The sequence below is a fragment of the Nerophis lumbriciformis genome, linkage group LG32 (assembly GCF_033978685.3).
Source record: "Nerophis lumbriciformis linkage group LG32, RoL_Nlum_v2.1, whole genome shotgun sequence".
Classification (NCBI taxonomy): Eukaryota; Metazoa; Chordata; class Actinopteri; order Syngnathiformes; family Syngnathidae; genus Nerophis; species Nerophis lumbriciformis.
The window spans coordinates 20,962,652-20,984,314 of NC_084579.2; the positions used below are offsets into that span (position 1 = coordinate 20,962,652).

The 21,663-nt window shown below is 38.7% G+C and overlaps 1 protein-coding gene across 7 annotated transcripts in view; it reads left to right on the forward strand.

Moving 5' to 3' along the window:
• ptpn13 (protein tyrosine phosphatase non-receptor type 13) overlaps positions 1-21,663 on the forward strand; it is a 141,885-nt gene that overhangs the window by 8,693 nt on the left and 111,529 nt on the right. For all 7 annotated transcript variants that reach the window (XM_061926899.2, XM_061926900.2, XM_061926904.2 and 4 more), the window contains exons 3-6: positions 10,046-10,165; positions 13,993-14,159; positions 18,738-18,803; positions 18,893-19,078. In XM_061926899.2, the coding sequence (XP_061782883.1) occupies positions 10,046-10,165; positions 13,993-14,159; positions 18,738-18,803; positions 18,893-19,078 (539 nt within the window). The remainder of the gene's footprint in view (positions 1-10,045; positions 10,166-13,992; positions 14,160-18,737; positions 18,804-18,892; positions 19,079-21,663) is intronic.

A 21,663-nucleotide genomic window follows, 5' to 3' on the forward strand; every position in this document is an offset into this window, starting at 1 on the left:
GTTTGACACCCTTGATTTAGAAGCAAGGATAGGTCCTGTGCTGACCACAACAAAGTAGCATTTTTTAATGGAAACAAAGGACAGTAAAAAATAGCATCAATAAAAACAAAAAACACACACCGAAGCTATCAAACGTTCTCAAAAAGAAACAAGCATTTTGTGGTGTTTAAAAAACGGCTCATGTGTATATTATTGATTATTGATCAACTCCTGGCATTTTAGCAAATACACTCGATTCATTCTGAACATTTTAGCTACCTAATACTTTGTATATTTATTATTTTATGATATCAGGGCCGTGATGCCTAATGTTTGTGTGCGTATGATTGACGTTTGTTATTGTGCTGACGCTGCTTCACAGTTCACACCTCAAGTTCCTGCCAAAAAAAAGTACTTGAATTGATATAGACTAAGTTTAGCTCGCTAACTTTGGTTAAAAAAATAGTTAAACCTCGTCTCACGCTTGTTAGCTAGCTAGCAAGGTAACATGCTAACTATCTTACCAAGTTGAGATTGCATCCTTCAGATGTCCGACATCATGCCTCCGTTTTAAATGATCCTGTATGAAATATGTACTGCCATGAAAACAAGATCTGCTTTGCAAAATGAGCAAGGTATAAATACCTAACAATATTAGAGTGAAATGTTCCCACACTTGTTTTCACCCGTTTCCGTAAAAACTCAAGTGATGACGCGACCGACTATTGTTGGCGACAAATTTTATAGTCGACGAAAAGCTTGCAACTCAGATTTTTGCTTGTAACTTAAAACGTAACAGTTAACCGAGAGACAGTGCTTATCTCAAAACTCTTTTAAATTTGGGCAGTCTTAAGTGGAGGAACTACTGTATTGTAGGGGTGTAACGGTACACAAAAATTTCGGTTCTGTACGTACCTCAGTTTCGGTTCATTTTCGGTTCATTTTCAGTACAGTAAGAAAACAACAAAATATAAATTTTTGGGTTATTTATTTACCAAATTTGCAAAATCTTCCACCAAAAATATTTTTCTTACTGGAATATTTGATGTGAAGTAATCGGAACCTTGGATATGTCAATAATTCATAATAATATTGATTTTGATTCAATATTATGTTTTGAGCAATGACAGTTTGAAAGAAAAAACAACAGCTTTGTTTTATTCGTCAACATTGCAACTTTTTCTAAACTACATGTAACCTTTAAGCTTTTTTATTTCACTTTTGTTATGTTTTTGTTTATTTTATTAGTATTTTTAGAATGTGCCGCGGGCCTTTAAAACATTAGCTGTGGGCCGCAGATGGCCTCCGGGGCACACTTTTGACACCCCTGCTATAGATATATAGCAGAGCCTGGTGACGCGTGCGCGTTTATCATAACTCTCTCGCTCTCTCTGTCTCTGCCCCTACCTCACGAATGCTGCTGCGCGCACAATTTTTTTTGTTTGTAACCTCTTCTTAACCCTGAACGTACATTGAAAATACACGCAACCCTAACTCAAAATGCCGGACATTCGAGGCATTTAAGAAACTCTGCCCTGACAGCTGCGCAAAAGAGGACATGTCCGGTGAAAAGAGGACGTATGGTCAGTCTATCGTAGCCCGTTAGCAGCATGCTAGCAGCTAACGGGCTACGATAGACTGACCATACGTCCTCTTTTCACCGGACATGTCCTCTTTTGCGGAGCTGTCAGGGCGGAGTTTCTTAAATGCCTCGAATGTCCGGCATTTTGAGTAAACAATGCACACTGCCGTGTGTTGTGCCTCGGTGTGCATTGTTTACACAACGTGCGTTACGCTACTTAATATGTCCGTGTGGAAACTCGTTCGGTACACCTCTGAACCGAACCGGAACCCCCGTACCGAAACGGTTCAATACAAATACACGTACCGTTACACCCGAGGCTACAATGGTAATGGTGTAATGTAGCACTGAATCAGCGTTTGTACTTATAAGTAGAAATTAGAATTTCTTTGTAAAATACCCATCATTAGTTACAGCAAATTGCACATTTATCACACCACTACGGTGTGCAGAATCACATGACTTACTGTATTTATTATATTGACCAGGATTTAAGAAAACCCTGAATATAAGATAACCGCTCTTTCTCAAGACCCAGTTTTGGGAAAAATATATTCGCTATGTTAAAATGATCATTATAACTCTACTGTTGCTTGCTCACTTGACCAACCATTGTCACACTTTTTTGAGCAGGTCTCTGTGTGTATGTCAGTGACAGGAAGAAAAGCTCTGACTCACTGGTGGGGATGGTTAATGAAACTTGGTTCGGCCTACAACAAGTGCTTGAAGATGATATTGTTTAAGTAACGTCTTGCAGGCAACCTAGAGTCCCGACAGAGGCGCAGAGAGTCTAGTGTTCTTTTAAAACTTTATTGCCGAATGCTGACCTCATAAAGCCAACAGAAGTTTTACGTTCCAGCAACAAACATGACCAACATTTCAATATATGCACTTGCCACGACAGAAACCCGACAACTCCTCACTATGCACCAGTCATGGAGAGCAAGGTGCATTCATTAACCTTGGAATTGTAAACCTAATCATTGCAAAACAGGCACTTCTTTTTTTTTTGCACCTTATTCATGTTTTGTATTGCTGCTGGTTTTGCTGCGACAATTATTTTGTTGAGTTTGTTTTATATTGCTGCATTTGTTATTCAGATATTATTGTATTTATATTAGAGAATCATTTAAATTACTTTTATGTTGAACCGGCATGTCACAAAATACTGTAAAAATGAAAAAAAAAAAACATAAAATATACAATAAGGCAAAATTACCAGTACTGTGCTGTAGGTGGGTTAGTGTGAGCCAGTGATGTGCGGTGAGGTTGATGGCTGGTGAGGCACTGACTTCATCACAGTCAGATTTACAAACATATGAACCCTAAAGAGTATCTTATTCACCATTTGATTGGCAGCAGTTAACGGGTTATGTTTAAAAGCTCATACCAGCATTCTTCCCTACTTGGCACTCAGCATCAAGGGTTGGAATTGGGGGTTAAATCACCAAAAATGATTCCCGGGTGCGGCGCTGCTGCTGCCCACTGCTCCCCAGTGCTCCCCTCACCTCCCAGGGGGTGAGCAAGGGGATGGGTCAAATGCAGAGGACAAATTTCACCACACCTAGTGTGTGTGACAATCATTGGTACTTTAACTTAACTTTAATTTTACATATACTAACTGTAGCACACAAAATAGCACATTTAATAAATAAAACATTATTATGGGACGGCGTGGCGCAGTGGGAGAGTGGCCGTGCGCAACCCGAGGGTCCCTGGTTCAATCCCCACCTAGTACCAAGCTCGTCATGTCCGTTGTGTCCTGAGCAAGACACTTCACCCTTGCTCCTGATGGGTGCTGGTTAGCGCCTTGCATGGCAGCTCCCTCCATCAGTGTGTGAATGTGTGTGTGAATGGGTAAATGTGGAAGTAGTGTCAAAGCGCTTTGAGTACCTTGAAGGTAGAAAAGCGCTATACAAGTACAACCCATTTATCATTTTTTTATGGTCTTACCTTTACTTATAAATGAAGTCCATGCGCCGCTCCTTTTGAACTAAAGCATCGATAACTTGTTTATAGAAGTCTTCCTTATCTTTCTTCAGTTTTAAAAGTCCCTCTGTCTCGATGGAGATCTTCCTTTAATTATTACCTCCTGCTTCGATTAAAAGTCCAGTTTAAAAAACTGTTTTATTTTAGATATGTAATCCTCCATGTTAAAAGTCCAGGCGAGAGGAAAAAATAAACGATCGCTGCTAACTGTTGCTGCTTGTTGTCACTTCTTCTGCAGCCGAGTAGTCGCAAGAATGATCTCTGAGATCACTAGCTCCCTCTACCACCAGGAGGCGGGATTACTGCGAGCCTCACCCAGTGCGTCTTCGCAGCCGTTTTATGATTGCTCAGCACAAGAAATACGTTACACACATACAGTTGTTGACAAAATACGCTGTACATTATATACCTCTGCTAACTAAACTATGGAAATGTATTATATAATTCATATAGCAATACGGTCTCACTGCACAGCAGACCAGCAGTTAGCCGAGTCATTGCGCAATCCAGGGTGAGGCTCAACTGGCTGGTGACTCACCGCAAGTCTCTTCTCAGTATTTGAACGGCAAATGTGAAAATTCAGCGATTTTGAATAAAAATAATCTAAAACTGGTTAAGTTAAATGGAAGATAACTTTATAGTATAATCACTGGATACATACAACAATTTAATAAATTGTTTTTCTTTTTACATTTTTTTTCTTTCCATGATGGCACGTGAGGCCCCGCCTCACCTGCCTCCCCTGACTGCACGTCACTGGTGTGAGCAAATCAAGCGCTCCTTCTCTCCTGCTCATGCAGTAAACGACCTGTCGTTAAGTTCCCTTGAACTCTCTGTAAACTAACTGGGATTGTCTAAGGAAGATTATTATTATTATTATTATTATTATTAAGAGGAAGACAATTTGCATGCTATTTGCAACACATACATGTTTTTACACATCAAACCTTATCAGCCACCTGAAATGTCAGCATCGCGTCGACTGTGCTTTGAAAGCCTCCAAATATGTCTGCGCTGCTAAGAAGCTGACCCAAAGCCAGATGCAAAGAAATGTGTTTTAAAAAATATTTTGCATCCCTGATTGAAAAAATAAAAAAAGTTTAACTATCCAGGTCACTAATTATGTAAAAATATAAAAACATTGTTCTTAAACTCATAATCCGACTCCGATTACCTGGGTGACTATTCGATTCAGAATTGATTCAACACAATTCTCGATTCAAACCAATTCTTGCAATTGGTATAATATTTATAATTAAACCTTTTCAAAACAAGTTGGAAAAGCTCATTCTGGTTACATGGAGATGGTCTAAAAACGTATTTTTAAAACTGTATTCCTTTGTAGTAAAGAGGTATTTTATAATTTTTTTTTAATTAGTTTTTTAAAATATTGACTAGATTTGGAATCAGGATGAATCACGAATTGGATGTGAATTAAATGTTTTGTGCACCTCAGCGTAAGCCTTTAAAAAAAAATAATTGAAAACCTTTTTCTAGGTGTGTAATCGATGTACCGTTTCGGACTTGTTTGTGTGTTTTTTTTTGTAGCTTTAGTGAGTGAACGCACTAAAGAAAATTAGGCATAGACGTGGCGTCCGTGTTAGTGATCTGTTGACGCTATTTAGGGCCAGTGCTTCCAAATCCTTTCCTTCAATAATGAGCAGGACCGTAGTCCAATGAGAGAGGGTCTGGCCTGCACTGCAGCCTCAGCACGGATAAAAAACATTCCACTGTACCGGTAGGTCTCTGTTGAAATAACAAGAGCCTGCAAAACAATCAGTCTTCACAGCACACCGCTCTTGCCATTCTCACGGCTAATGAGCGAGATGGCGAGGAACCCCCTTTGCCTCTCACTCTTGTCTCTTTCCTCCTGCGGAACAGAATGGATAACCTGCATTCCTGCATAAACATGTCAGGCCTGCTACATGCGTACTCATTAACTCTCTTCTCCAAACGGGGATTCATAGAAAGAAGGTTGTTTCACATTATTTCTGAAGGGATAAAGCCCACCTCTAATTAGTCGGCTGACCCACTTTAAGGATTCCTGGTATGCTCAAAATTTTCCCATAATACCTAACACCATTCAAAGATACATTGTTGCTTTGCAAATGTTTGCAACGGCTCTCAACTTTGCTAACCCGTCAAAAAGCACTTCTTTGAAAGCCTAGTAAATCTACAAATGCATGGTTGTAAATGCTGTTTGGCATTATAAATAGGGTAACAATAACTAAGATTTAAAATGTAATATTTAAATATATTTATTTATAAAGAATCTCCTGCAATCTTCTGAACTGCTGTTTTCTACTGAGAATAATAATTTTGAAATAAAAATTCTTAAACCAAGGCCAAACACAGAAATAAATTCTGCCTATTATTATTATTATTATTATTATTATTATTATTGTGTCAGTATTTGAGATACAACTATACGAACATTTCATATCACAGTTATTGTGACCAAAATTATCACGGTTGTTATTATTTTGCGGTATTGTTATGTGTCCAAAAAGTACTTATACACACGATGAAATCTTTTGACCAAGTTATTTGTTGTAATAACTAAAATAAATAGACACTGTTAAAAAAACACTATTTGACAAGTTTTGTGTTTCTTTTGCATCACTGATAGTGTTTTAGTCATAGTATTTCATCTGTTTAATGGCTTAGCTTTTATTGTTTTAAATATCGGCTTGTATAGTAGCATTTTAAGACTTATTTAAATGGAAAGTGTGTAACAAAAAAAAGGATTATAATTTCTGGCGGGCGGTGTAGCGTCCTACTCTGTTCAGCGATCCTTGAACGCACGGTAAAAACACATCCTCTGAGTAGAGGACAATCACTCCATATTAAAAGAGCACAGCTTGTAGGTTCAGTGTGCACTATGGTTGTACGGTATACCGGTATTAGTATAGTACCGCGATACTAATGAATCATTTTCGGTACTATACCGCCTCTAAAAAGTACCGGACCGGTACCGGTCTGGTACTTTTAGCTACTTCTAAATCACTAACCCTCGCCTCCTTGGCGACAAATAAAGTACGTTTCTTACAAGTATCATCCCTGCAGAACGAGGAATAGCTAAACCAGCTTCACTACACACCTTAGCTCACCGGCGTCAAAATGTAAACAAACAAACGCCGTTTGGTGGATCTACACCTGACATCCACTGTAATGATACCAAGTACAGTAGCATTATTCGATACTACTATGATTATGTCGATAATTTTTGGCATTTCAACATCTATTTTCGTTTAAAAAAATGTATATTATTCTTATAAACTCAGGAAATATGTCCCTGGACACATGAGGACTTTGAATATGACTAATGTATGATCCTGTAACTACTTGGTATCGGATTGATACCCAAATTTGTGGTATCATCCAAAACTAATGTAGTATCAAACAACAGAATAATAAGTAATTATTACATTTTAACAGAAGTGTAGACAGAACATGTGAAAAGAGAAAGTAAGCAGATATTAACAGTAAATGAACAAGTAGATTAATAATACATTTTCCACCACTTGTCCTTAATAATTTTGACAAAAATAATAGAATGGGAAATGACACAAAATGTTACTACATACGTCAGCAACTAAATAAGGAGCTTTTGTTTGCTTACTTACTAATAAAAGACAAGTTGCCTTGTATGTTCACTATTTTATTTAAAGACAAACTTGCAATAAGAAACATATGTTTGATGTACCGTAAGATTTTTGGTTAAAATAAAACCAATAATGCACTTTTTTGTGGTCCCCTTTATTTAGAAAAAAAGTACCAAAAAAGTATCGAAATAATATTGGTATCGGGACAACACTAGTGTGCACAATTGAAAAGCTTAATTGCTCAGACAGTGTTTATATATGTTTAGATTGATGTATGTTTCGTAATGGGGAAAGATATTAATGTCTTTTGTTTGAATGTTAGCCTTTAAGCTAGTGAGCTGACACCAGTCAGTCTGTGAGTTTATCAATGTGCAGTTATCATAACAATTTTTAAATTTAATTTCAAACGGTGTTGCTAACCATCAGGAGTTTTAACGCAGTTATCATTAATACCATTTATTGCTACATCCTTACGTACATTGCTGGAAAAAAAAAAGTGTCTCAATGGTTGAGCTAGTTAACAAAAACAGGTATGTTTTTTTCTCAAAAAAGTGGTCTTTAAAAAAGGAGAGGGTCATCTTATATTCAGGGGTGTTTTATATTTGTCTTATTCAGGTTGCATCCAAGGTTTCACTCACTATATAAGGCCATACTGAACAGTTCTTAGTGGAGAAGTCTTGGAAAAGAATGAACCCATTACCTTGAACTATCCGTCCGAATGCACATGCCACAACATGCTTTGCCTCCTATCATAAACTGTTGGACAATATCAAAGAAGTGGGAGTAGGATCAGGCTGACATGAAGGGCCTGGCAAAATAAGTCATTTTTACGATGTTTGGGACACAATGATTTACTGTACATAGAGGCCTTTTATGTGTTTAAGTCCACTGTATGATAGTCAGCCTGACTTGACCCGTTCTGTTTTCAGAAACCACACATCAGACTCCTGCCAAATGCTTGTTTTAAAAATCAGCCAGAACAGGTCGGAAGACATGCCATTGTCATTTTTGCAACACTGTACTATGTCATTCACATGTACCGTACGCAACTCTATTTCCCATTTCAAAGTTTTAAATCCGCACTGCAAAAATGTCTTTCATTTTGGGTTTTATGTAGTTAAAGTCAAACTGTGTTTTTTTTTAACAGCGTTTCTCCAAAAGTAAACAGATCTTAATGTCTGATTGAAGGACGTCACTTTTTAAATTTAGGCTTGGTTTTCCTCCTTTAAAATGAAATAACCACTTTTTGCTGCCTCAAAATAGTAAGGCACCTGACCACACCAAGTTTTAAGAGCAATACACACCCAAGCTTGCACAGATGGACACAACGTGGGGTTCTTAGTAGGCAAAATAACCACTGCGTTCGTTGACACAGTAGCTAATTTTACTTTTTAATGATAATGTTTTTTTGGTGAATCTTTCTCCATAAAAACCAAACCCCAAGTTGGATTTTTTTACATTCTATTTGTCACTAATTGCATCACACTGAGGTAAGTTGAATTTTTTTTTGACACAGGTCACTTTCATATATACATGAAACATGTTCACATTTTGTATGCTTACCATTACCATTATAACAGCACATTAGATCTCAGTTTAAAGTATTTTTTTTATCTCACAAGACTTGATGTAATTCACCACCTTCCCCACTAGGAAGCTCAATTACACTCTAATGGCGGTTACAATCAACTGATTAATTGGTCAGTAAGATTTCAGTTGATTGTGTGGAACTGATGAAACCCGCCTTAACGCAACTGAGGTAACTGAGCCCACAACCAGCAGAGGTGCTCTCTCAACTAGTTTTCTGACTATAAGTTATTTGACAGCATCTGTCCTCAGCCGATATCAGCATAAAAGCATGTATTATTACAAGGGTGATATCGTCTTGCATCTAAAATCTACGAAATAAGCGCTGATGCAAGCAGTTCTGTAGCGTGCGTTCTTGTGCAAAGCTGGATAGCCAGTTAACAGTTAAATTTCCTCCAAAAGGTACATAAGGTTGATCCTTTCTTGTATTTTAGTGAAGTCCTTTACAAAAGGCAAACATTGTAGGCTACTAGGAGGTAGCAGCTACACAACAGCTACGCGCACAATAGCACACAAGCTAGACATACGTAATAAATATCCGTAATTGAAAATTATTGCAGTCTAAAACAATTGTCAATATAATCAAGTATTGCTAAATCTAGGTTGTACATTACTTAAAGATACTAAGTCTTCAAGGCAGAAGTGTATAAAAGTATCCAGTAACAAACGTGTCCACATCATTCAACATCATTCTCGTTACCTTGCGTAATGACAATAAAGCTGATTCTGATTCTGATTCTGATAAGGCTTCTTGAGTAGGGCTGGGTAAAATATTTGATTTGATCGATTATGAATTGAAATCTTTTACATATTTTGCAATATCCATTCGCAAGGTGTAATATCGATTACCACTGAATAAAAGGCTGCAGCAGTAGTCGAAATATACTTTTTTATACATCTTTTTGATGTATAAAATCTTCTTCAAAAACTTGGCGCACACTTCCGGCCTTAACAATAAAATCACTGTGCGTTACATCCTGTCTGACTGCGATAACAAAATAAGAATCCCAGAAGAATAGCTTACATATTTATTGTTATGTTTTTGGTATATAATTTGTATTTAATCCCCGCAATCCCGAGAGGGACAAGCGGTAGAAAATAGATGGATGGATGGATTTGTATTTAATGATTCAACATTTGCTCTTGATCTTTCTTTTTTCCAATATTTCTGGCACAAAGTGGAGTAGGTGTGATTTGACCACATGTTCCTTCTCATTTACTTAAATGGAGAAGAAAATAAATGTACCCTCTGGACTGTCAAAATAATACATCTAAACTAATTTGTCAATGTCTTCTTGCAAAGGGAAGATGCACGTGTCTCTGGCTGAAGCCTTGGAGGTCCGAGGAGGTTCGCTCCAGGAGGAGGAGGTCTGGGCGGTGCTCAGCCAGAGTGCAGAGAGCCTCCAGGAGCTCTTTCACAAAGGTATGACTGTGGATTGTACTTCCAAGATAGTATTGTCCCTAAACAATATATCGTAATAAAAATGTTTGCTGCATTTTAGTCACATTTAACTTCTTTTCTACATAAATACTGTATACTTTTTTAAAAAGTGTTTGTGAATACTTTCAGTGACAAACAAAACAGCATGATAGTTGTACTTGGAGGTAAAAGGTTGAATAAATGGAACTTTTAACTTTGGAAACGATACAAGATACAGCCTGCAGGTTTTGGCGGAGCACCGTGGATTTTCTTTGTGCTTTTTATCAGCATAACCTGTTTTCTGCAGTCATTGTGCCGTCATTGTCTTTAGGGTCTCTTGTGGTGATTTGACAATAAAGTAGAGGCATCATGTCTGAATTGAACAGTAATAAAAACAGAGTTTAAACAAATATTTTTTGACCATTTGGTGAGCTACTCAAAATCGGATTGTGAGCTACTGATTGGAGACCTCTGGCAGAGCAGCTAACTAGTCTTCCACTATTAGCTACTTTAGAGTAATATTTTCCCACAATATTTGTTTGAATAGTTTGTTCACATTAGGTCTCAATCAAATTCTGAGGTTCCACTGTATTTAAAAAAAACCTGTCAGGATGCAGGGATGCAATGTACTTCCACACCACTGCTACTACTTACACCAATCCTTTCTACAAAAGATTGGTTGTACTCCGAGGAAATCAGAAAGGGCGGAAGAGTGCAAGATTTTACGAAACGTCGACGAGAAGTGCAGCTCACACTTGAGTCCGAAGTAGCAGAGTCGAAGAATGCACAAGTTTGCAGTGATCACTTTGTTAAAGGTTTGTTTGATGTACTTCTAACGTTAATTATTTCACATTTAAGTATTATCTTTGTTTTTCTTAAACACATGTTTGCTACGAGTGTTTCGAAAAGCAACAACTCGGGGAGTCTAATTAAAAGAAAGCAAATGTGAGCAAAAGATAGTACTACTACGGTACGTAGTTTGCACGCTGCTTGCTGTACAACAGCCATATTGGCTTGGTTGACCACCGCTGGTTTTCATTTCCGGGAAGAAGTCTCCTGACGGAATACAAGCAATTACAGTATAAATAGTTTACCTTGGCACAGTGCCATTGCAGTTATGTGGGGTTACCTAGTCTTGGTGTGGCTACTGCTGAGTAATTGTGAACACACCTTGCTTAGTTTTACTCTGTCAGTATTGTTTACATAATAAAAAAACACCAATTATTGCATGAACTGGCTTTAAACCATCTTTTATAAAAGACCTTATTTAAATCGTGTTTGACTCTGTAAAGCTCGGATTAGCATACCTAGATTATGATTTATGGTAGTGGTAGTTATTATTTATATACTTAGATAATGCATCTAGATGCTGCTCTAAATGTCAAAAGCCAAGAAAGAGAAGCTACAGGAATGAGAACTGTTTACACCAGGATACAAAATGAAGATACAGAAACCATGTATCTTCACCATACTTGCCAACCTTGAGACCTCCGATTTCGGGAGGTGGGGGGTGGGGGTGGGTGGGGCGGGGGGCGTGGTTGGGGGCATGGTTAAGATATATATATATAAGAAATACTTGACTTTCAGTGAATTCTAGCTATATATATATATTTTATTACATATATATATATATATATATATATATATATATATATATATATATATATATATATATATATATATATATATATATATATAAATAAAAGAAAAACTTGAATTTCAGTGTTCATTTATTTACACATATACACACACATAACACACATCTACTCATTGTTGAGTTAAGGGTTGAATTGTCCATCCTTGTTCTATTCTCTGTCACTATTTCAGAACACACACATTATACAAATATACATTATAAAATCAATAAGAAAACAGGAGCTCTAATTTGGGAGTCTGAATTCAGGATCAGAAGTTCCTATATAAACATTGCACACTCACGTCGCCTTTTTGTATTGATTACTGCAGCTGTGCACTGGATTCATTCACAAATACAAACTACAACTCACAAACGCTTTAGAGTTAGGCTCCACCATCAGAATGTGTACTTAAACTTATAAAGATCACATGGATATTATTCAGTGAGTTTATTCACCAAAACTAACCTGTTATACAGGAGGAAAAAGCACACAGGACGTTTCAATTGTTCACAGACTGGTCGCGCTCATCAAATGACAAGACACTTCCGGTCTGCAGGTGATAGCATTCAATTGGGAAGAAACGCCCTACTGCCCCCTACTGACCAATGTGAATACTGATAAATGTGTAATGACAGCTCCAAAAACAAATTCAAACCACAAAATAAAATAAATAAATCAACACAAAAATGTGACACATTATGGGTGGGTCACATATGCATGTACAGTAGATGGTAGTATTGTCCTGTTTAAAAGTGTCACAACATTGCTGTTTACGGCAGACAAACTGCTTTACGGTAGACGAAAACTTGACTGCTGTTGTTGTGTGTTGTTACCGCGCTGGGAGGACGTTAATGAAACTGCTTAACAATAAACCCACATAAGAAACCAAGAACTCGCCCTCGATCATTAGCTGTTTATATTGTGGGAAAGCGGACGTGTGAACAGGCTGTCAACACGTCACTCAGGTCCGCATGGAGCTGGAGGGGGCGTGGCCTCCAGCTCCGCCTGAATTTCGGGAGATTTTCGGGAGAAAATTTGTCCCGGGAGGTTTTCGGGAGAGGCGCTGAATTTCGGGAGTCTCCCGGAAAATCCGGGAGGGTTGGCAAGTATGATCTTCACACACATGTACATGTGTGAAAATAGAAGAAACACATTAATTTGAGAAATCAGATTAATTTAGTCTTATGTAAACGTTCTGACTGAGAGTCAACAGAAACTGACTCATTTAATCAACCATGGATTTATGTTTACTTAAATTGAGTAGTAATATTTGGCATCTCAGCCTCATGTCACAGTTATAAAGATTTTGACTGTTTGTAATACAACAAGTGCCCTATTGTTGTTTCCTACCTCATGCCCTGATATGACACTCTTAGCACCTTTTCAAGCCTTATGAACAGACTCATCCAACAATGGGTGCTCAATGTTCTTATACATAAAGCACAGCAGTTGGCTACAATGTTTATTCAACAGTGATTTGTTTGGACAAGAAATCGGATTGCCTCTTGTACTCTCTATCCTTTTGCAGTTCTTTGCTTGACCCATTCTTCTGTGCTTGGACAAGGCCCCCCTCTACCTTAATCAAACACTTGCTATCACATGCTGGCTGTGGCATTAGATAGATGAGATATAACTGTCTGCTGTCCCTCAGGCAGTATCAAAAAAATATAGTGTATTGTTGGGCGATCAGTCTTCCCCACCTTATTTGTATGAAGAACGATCACAGACATTTTAAACAGGAAGGTCCTATTGACATAGCAAATTCCAGCTTTTGGGAAGATGATGTTTCCGCACACAAAGTCAAGTTCGTCTGTGTGCTTTTTCGGCTCCTCTTGGGTTTCTGTATCACTCGATGAAAAGAATTTTGCAGCACTGCTCAAACATTCCATTGTATATTTTTAAAGCGCTCACTAACCGTCTCGCTGGCTGTGGCTTGGTAGGAAAAGAGGCATATCTCCCAAAGGCCACATTCCTTTCTACCACTTTGCTGTTATTTTCTCACAGTGTTTTTGTTTACAGCCACCATCTTGGATTTCCTCAAGCGTGTCATTCAGGCTATAAATGGACAAAATATGACAGCATCGTGTTGCTTTGTTGTAGTGATTTACTTTATCACTGTCTCTCCTTGTATCTATTTAGTTGGATGTTTGGCTACCTGAACATATCGCCCATTGTCTATTTCCCTCTCACTAGACCCTTCAGCGATGGGCTTTATCATCTCCCCGTGGTCCCTCCTGCTCATGCCCTCCGGCAACATCTCCTTCACAGACGAGTATGTTACCCAGCAAGACCTAAAAGCCTTCACTGCCCCCGAAGTTCTGGAAGGGAACCCTCTGACGTCAGTCTCAGACATAGAGAAGGTAAAAACGCTCTATAATGTTGTTAAAGTGCTTCTGTGTCCACACTCAGAGTGAGTGATGGTTGACATCTGCTTACATTATTTCAAAAGTATTTCCACTTCGCCACAGAAGTACGTCATGCTGTTTTTCTTGTTTGGTGACAATGAGATATTTCCTGCGTGCCTTTTCTCTGTTAGTAACGCATGATACAAATAATACATGGAAACCCTTAAAAGAAAAATCATTGAGACTGGGAAATTCAACGTATAAAACGTAGACATTAGGTGGGCGCCTCCGGGAGGGTATTCTTAGGAGGGACTGTTCCAGGCACATCACTCACCTTTCCTGGGCACAGTTTCAGACCTCTAAACTCCCAGACTTAATATCCGGAGGGTCACTTTGCCAGGATGACCTCTAGCCAGCACCTCTAATGTGTGCTGGCCCTTGGATTTGACTGTGGCCAGCCATGCATTACCTTCCTCGGGTATAGGTTCAGATCATCAGCAATGGACCTTCAAGCAGGACTTCAGAGGGGCACGGTACTTTTTAAGGGACTGCAGGGAGCAATTGCACGTCTTCTCTGCACACAGTTTCAGACCTTAAGCCGAGTACCTTCCAGGGTTTACATCCAAAAAAAGGCTAGGCCTTTGATGGGGCTGTGGCCAGCCATAGTCTTTTTGAAAGGCTTGCAGCCGGTTATTGCACACCTTCCGTGGGTTTGGTGTTTGACCTTGAGCCGGGGACCTCTAAAAGGGGCCTTTAGGTTTGACTCCGCCAGCCATGGCTTACCTTTTCTTGGGTACAGGTATCGTCATCAAGCCGGGTACCTTTAGCATGAAAGGACTTTGAGGCTGTGGCTGGCCGTGGCTCACCTTCCCAAGGCACACTTTCAGACTGTCAGCTTGGTAGCTCTCAGGGTTGATGTTCACACAAGATGCCATGCAATAGAAGGCACTGTTGCCATGGAACAGCTTTCATGGGCATAGTGTCAGACCTAAAGACCCCCAGGCAGGAGCTCCAAGAGGTGTCAAGTGTTTTTAAAGGGATTGCAGCTGGCTGTTGCACACCTTTGCCGGGCACAATGTAAGGCCTCCATGCCAACAGCTTTCCTGGGCATAGCATCAGACCAAGGGACCCACAGTCAGGACCTCAAAGGGGTATTGGGTGTTTTTTACGGGACTGCAGCTGTCCATCCACACCTTTCCTCTGTTTGGTGTTAGATCTTTAGCTAGGGACCTCTAAAAGGAGCTCTTTGATTTGTAGGGTACGTGTACGGACTTTAAGCCGGTGACTTTCAGACGGAAAGGCTTTTTTTGAGGGACTCTGGCTGGCCATGACTCACTTTCCTAAGGCAGTTTCAGACCGCTAGCTGGATAGCTCTCAGGATTGATGTACAAAAGATGCCATGCCTTAGAAGGAACAGTTGCCATGAAACAGCTTTCCTGGACATAGTGTCAGACCTAGGGACCCCCAGGCAGGAACTCCAAGGGGCGTCAAGTGTTTTTTAAGGGACTGCAGCTTGCCATTACACACCATTCCTGGGCACAATGTCAGACCTCCAGCCGGGGAACACCCAGGCAGGACCTTCAAAAAGGGGACGTTCATTGCTCACCTTTCCAAGGCATGGTGTCAGTCAGACTTTCAGTCTCAAGGAGACCGCGGCTGCCAATGACTCACCATTCATGATGGGCATGATTTTAAACCTCCAAAGAAGGCCTGTCCATGAAAGGGCTGTGGCTGACCTTGTCTCTTCTTTCACCTGCAGTGCATACAAAACTTTTTTTATGTTTTTGTTTTTCAAAAGGTTGGCAAGTATGCTCTAGTACAGTGATCCCCAACCACCGGGCAAGAAGAAATAAAAAAGAAAAAGAAAAAAAAAAAATTAATTTTTTTATTTATTAAATCAACATAAAAAACACAATATATACATTATATATCAATATACATCAATACAGTCTACAGGGATACAGTCTGTAAGCACACATGATTGTATTTCTTTATGAAAAAAAGAATACAAAAAAAATTAAAAAAAAGAATGACGTGTGTAGAAGCTGCGCTTGTCTGTCTGTGAGAAGGAGAGACAGGAAAGAGCGAGGAGAACCTGTAGTGTAATGCCCGCAGCTAAAAGCAACTGCGTGAGAACGCATACTCGAATATCACGATATAGTCATTTTCTATATCGCACAGAGCCAAACCTGCGATATATCGGGCATATCGATATATCGCCCAGCCCTAACCCGAATAAGTTTTTCAACTTGTTTAAGTCGGGGTACACGTTAATCAATTCATGGTAAAGTTACATTGTTTAATGCATCCAGCGGGGCATCACAACAAGATTAGGCATAACAATGTGTTAATTCCACAGCTGTATATATCGGTATTGGTTGATATCGGAATCGGTAAATAAGAGTTGGACAATATCGGAATATCAGATATCGGCAAAAAAGCCATTATCAGACATCTCTAATAATTACTGATCTAGACTCTTGCTCTTTAGATTAGAGGTAAAGCAGAAGCAGCAACAGGATGACCGGACACTGGCTCAGTCAATTTGTCAACAATATAGCAGCGTAAGATGGTAGTTCGCTCACTGCGATCAAATCTTCGCTAAAATAGGTTGTCTGTGTTAGCACTTAAAATAACAATATCAAAATACTTGGTAAATATTAAGGTCACAAGATGTAAATTAGGAATTTTTGGTGGTTTTTGGATGGTTATTTAAGGGCTTTGTGGGCCTCTGTTAATGCCATTGTTAGCTCACTTTTGCTAATGTTTATTTACGATTCAGGATGCATTAAAAAAAGAAAAACATATGTGTTCTTGTCTTACACAGGGATTGTGAATGATAAACAGCACATCTCGTTACCATGTTTGCGTATTTCCAGTATAACAGGTCTGCTGTCTAAGGGCAGAGAGCAGAACAGTTCCCACCGTGATGTCATCAGATACCAAATGTATGGAAATTGCCACAGTCTGATTGAGCGGAATATTCAAAACGGACGTTTGAAATTGTGACGTTTTGTGGATGTTTAGTCAATTTTTTCACATACTTTGTGGTTTGGAAATATAATTGGATATGGTTTAGCAGATAAACTGAAACACAATTCTGCATATACTATAAAATCTGGACTATAAGATGCTACTTTTTTACTACACTTTGAACCCTGTGGCTTATAAAACGGTGGGCTAATTTATGGATTTTTCTTCGCTGACAACAATTATAAAAATAGTTAAAAAAAAAACAAAAACCCAAGCAAATACATTGAGAAGCTGTTTTATTGTTTGTGCTATGGCGCCATCTTTTATGAGTTAGCTCACTGCAGGTGCTGCAGTGTCCTTCCATTTAGTGCTTTCAAACCGGAAGTAGAGTGCCGTTCAGTCTTCTAGCTGTCCATAGCGGGACTACTCGTATGGATTCTTCATTCATAACTGTAATTAACATTTGTAAGTTTTACAGTATAATTCAAACTGTTTGTACTTACTAAACCGTCCCACGTGTGATGCCTGTAGGACGCTAGCGTCGTTAGCGTTTACAAGTACCTCACAATGGCATTCTTTTTATATTGTTTCGGTTTCACAAATTCCTCAGTAAACTCACCAAGACGTCACCGTGGAGAGCTAGCTTCCGCAGCTAGTGGGTTCATGGAGATGACTTCTGTTTTGTTTGATCAGCCGTTTTACTCCGTGTTACAGGCACCATTTGGAAACAATTAAGGTATGTAAATAAACATTTACAGAATCTTTCTGCGTTAATAACTAATTTCACAATGTATATATCTGCTGCTTATAGTCCGGTGCTGCTAATATAAAGGAAAATATAATTTAGTGGGAGCGGGTTATATAATTAATCCGGAAAATACAGTAAGCAGCATTAATTTTTCCATTAAATGGTACTTAAAAGTTTCTCTATTTTTTTTAACCGCACCCCCTCTATTTGAGAGTTACTTTACCTGTGGTAGAGAAGCTGAAAGCTTGTACGACTGCATTCCCTTCTGTCTCCAACATAGTCCCGCAGACCTCAACACACTTTTATGCTGACTGCTGAGTCAGTTTTCCACCAATGGTCCCTCTCTGCTACCCCAGGAGGGTTTATTTCATGGGTTGCAAATCTAATCTTTTCCCCCTCATTGTCACATCCTGTTTGCGAGAGAGATCCAAGTTTACCTCGTGTTGCAACACGCCGTTTCGTTTTGCTTTTGTTTTTATTCAATGTTCTCAGAAAATGTGCGTGTCTGCTGTCTTTTAAATCCGTTGCCTGACCTCCTGCTTTTTGCAGGCCCTGAAAGTTATGTTGCATTTCTTGGCTATGCCAGAGTTATTCTTTCCTTCACCAAGACCAACATTTGGGGGAAGTCAATTTGCTTCCCAGCACTGAGTTACAAGGGGAAAAAAGTGGAAAAATGTCCTCAATTTCCTTTTCGAGGAACCCATAACACAGATTCCACATCTTATGGCTTTATTTAGACTTATGACTTTTTTATGTGTACCCGTATATAAGACCTAAGCTCCCAGTTTATCTCACTGAACCTATACAGTCCCGATCTTTGTACAGTCTTTGTTGTTTATTATGGTTGCCTCATTTGCTATTTCCCTGCACAGATGCACATGTACTCTTTGGGGATGACGCTGTTCTGGGGTGCGGACTACGAGATCCCCCAAAGTCAGGTAACTTCCAACAATGTTTGACAATACGTGCTCCTTCATCCTTTTAAATGTACATCAAATGTAATGTTTGTTTGTTTGTTTCCACGAAGCCCATGAAGTTGGGGGAACACCTAAACAGCCTGCTCCTGAACATGTGTGATGACGTTACGTTGAGTCGAATGTCGCTGCGCACGGTGCTGGACATCTGCAGCAAGCACATTCGAAACTCAAGTTGTGACCCTCCCTTCTCTTATGTCAGAAAACTGGTCCGGTTGGTGCTGGGCAGCCTTTCCCAGGTATATAATTCAATTTAACTATTTTAAATACGTCCCAGATGTCCCACAATAGTTCATAGGAATTATGTTGACCACAATCCAGCCATCATGCTGGAATTCAGGCCGTTCAAAAGTGCTTGTTTAAATAACTTTTTTCTGTACCTGTAGATTTAAATGAAAAGTGAATTGTCTTTGTCTGCGTGATGAATGCCATATATCACATAAAACAAAGTAGCATTAATGGGTAGGACAGGAGTACACAAAAGTTAGCAACACACTAGCATAGCTATGTGAGCTACACTGCAAAAATGTCATGTTTTAGTATTTTTAACATGCTAAAACCCCGTAAAGCTCCCATGCTAGTAGGTGATAGTTGGCAGAGCTTTATTTTGAAGATGCGTAGCAAAGCCTGTTCTCTTTTTATGACGTGGGTGTGGCGTATATGCAGGTTGGGCTCATCTAGATAATGGGTGGGTCTGGGTGGTATAAGGGTTTTCCACAGATTGCCAATATACTTGTGGCGGTCATGACGTCATCATATTTTGATAATCTGCGAACATGCATTTATTTTCTTTAAAAAGAGAATGTATAAATACATTTCAAAACAAATCTGTGTATTTAGTAATAACATATTTGTAATATCATTTTGCTCCATTTTTTAGTTGTTTCTGCTTGTTGTACAATGTAACACAAGCTACACTTTGTTGAAAATTCTCAAATCTTTTTAGTGAGTTTGTCTTTATTAAAAATGACTCGCAACCAATCTATCATCTTTTTCTGGTGTTATTGGAGACTGTACTCGTGTTTGGAGACTCTTTACTTATGTCGCTTGTTGTCCTTGATGAACAGCGAGAACTGCAGCAAAACTCCACTGTCCCAAAAAACACTCGCTGACGTTACACTTGCTTTGCGCTGCTGCTGCAGCTGCACCTTCTGTCCTTGATAGAGCGCCACTGTCCTCTTAATATTTGCACATTGCACATTTTGTTGATCGCTGTACGTGGGTATATCTCAGATATATTAAAGTACGGTTCGAACCTCGATATACTAACTTAAGTGGTTCTTGAACATGATTCGCAACCCGAAAGGTTTGTATAGTGAAGCAGAGTATCCCATAAGAAGCAATGTAAACATGAATAATTTATTCTATCCTTGACAAAAGTCTCTATTTTTTTCGGAGTATAAGTCGCTCCGGAGTATAAGTCGCACCGGCCGATAAAGCATAATAAAGAAGGAAAAAAACATATATAAGTCGCACTGGAGTATAAATCGCATTTTTGGGGGAAATGTATTTGATAAAACCCAACACCAAGAATAGACATTTGAAAGGTAATTTAAAATAAATAAAGAATAGTGAACAACAGGCTGAATAAGTGTACGTTATATGACGCATAAATAACCAACTGAGAATGTGCCTGGTATGTTAACGTAACATATTATGGTAAGAGTCATTCAAATAACTTAAACATATAGGACATGCTATATGTTTACCAAACAATCTGTCACTCCTAATCGCTAAATCCAATGAAATCTTATATGTTTAGTCTCTTACATGAATGAGCTAAATAATATTATTTGATATTTTACGGTAATGTGTTAATAATTTCACACACAAGTCGCTCCTGAGTATAAGTCCTGTTTTTAGCTTTTAACTTTTTGAACTGTTTTAACTTTTAAACTGTTTTTATCTAACAAACTGTTCTTAGGGTAATTTATATTTGCTTTTTAAATGTGTATTTTTATTTCTGTTTTAAATGTTATTTTTTAGTCTGTCCTTTGCCTCCATTTCTTTGTGGTGTACAGCCCTTTGTTTTTCAACTGTGCTTGTCTTTAAAGGGCTTTATAAATAGAGTTGGTATGGTATGGTATGGTATAAGTCGCACCCCCGGGCCAAACTATGAAAAAAACTGCGACTTATAGTCCGAAAAATACGGTACGTGTTGTTTATAATAATGTACATAATGATGTGTGTGTGTATATATATTATATATATATATATATATATATATATATATATATATATATATATATATATATATATATATATATATATATATATATATATATATACATAAAAAACAAGGGCCATCTTAACTGCCAATGCATGCACACACAAAAGTGCTTTTGCCTTTGGTGCTGTTCAAAATGTTGCTAACCTTGTGTGAATATTTGTGGCATTTTTTTTCACAGTTTGGTAGTTTCAGAGTGGTAAAAAAACAGTGCCGTCACCTTAGTCACTGCTAGCGTTAGCACAAACCATCAGTGTGAAGCGATCCTTCGTCGGCCTGTGCCTCGGTTGTGCCTTCATCTCAGCTGTAATATAAGTCCGCTTCGGCATCTTTTTCCAAAAGGACCCTGGTGTCATCAAAGTTAAATAGTTGCTGTGGTAGAAGCCCCTTTCGCTGATAAAATCTTTAAAGTGCTTGATAAACTCCTCTGTCACAGCTTTGTTGGAAGCTCGCAGCCGTACAACACCGCGTTACCCTCTTTTTTTTAAAAACTTTTCCAACCATCCACAGCTCGCCTTTAATTGATCTTTTGTACTGGTCACTTAAATGGGGAGCCTTTTTACAAATGATAGCCTCAGAAATTCTATTTCCTGCTAG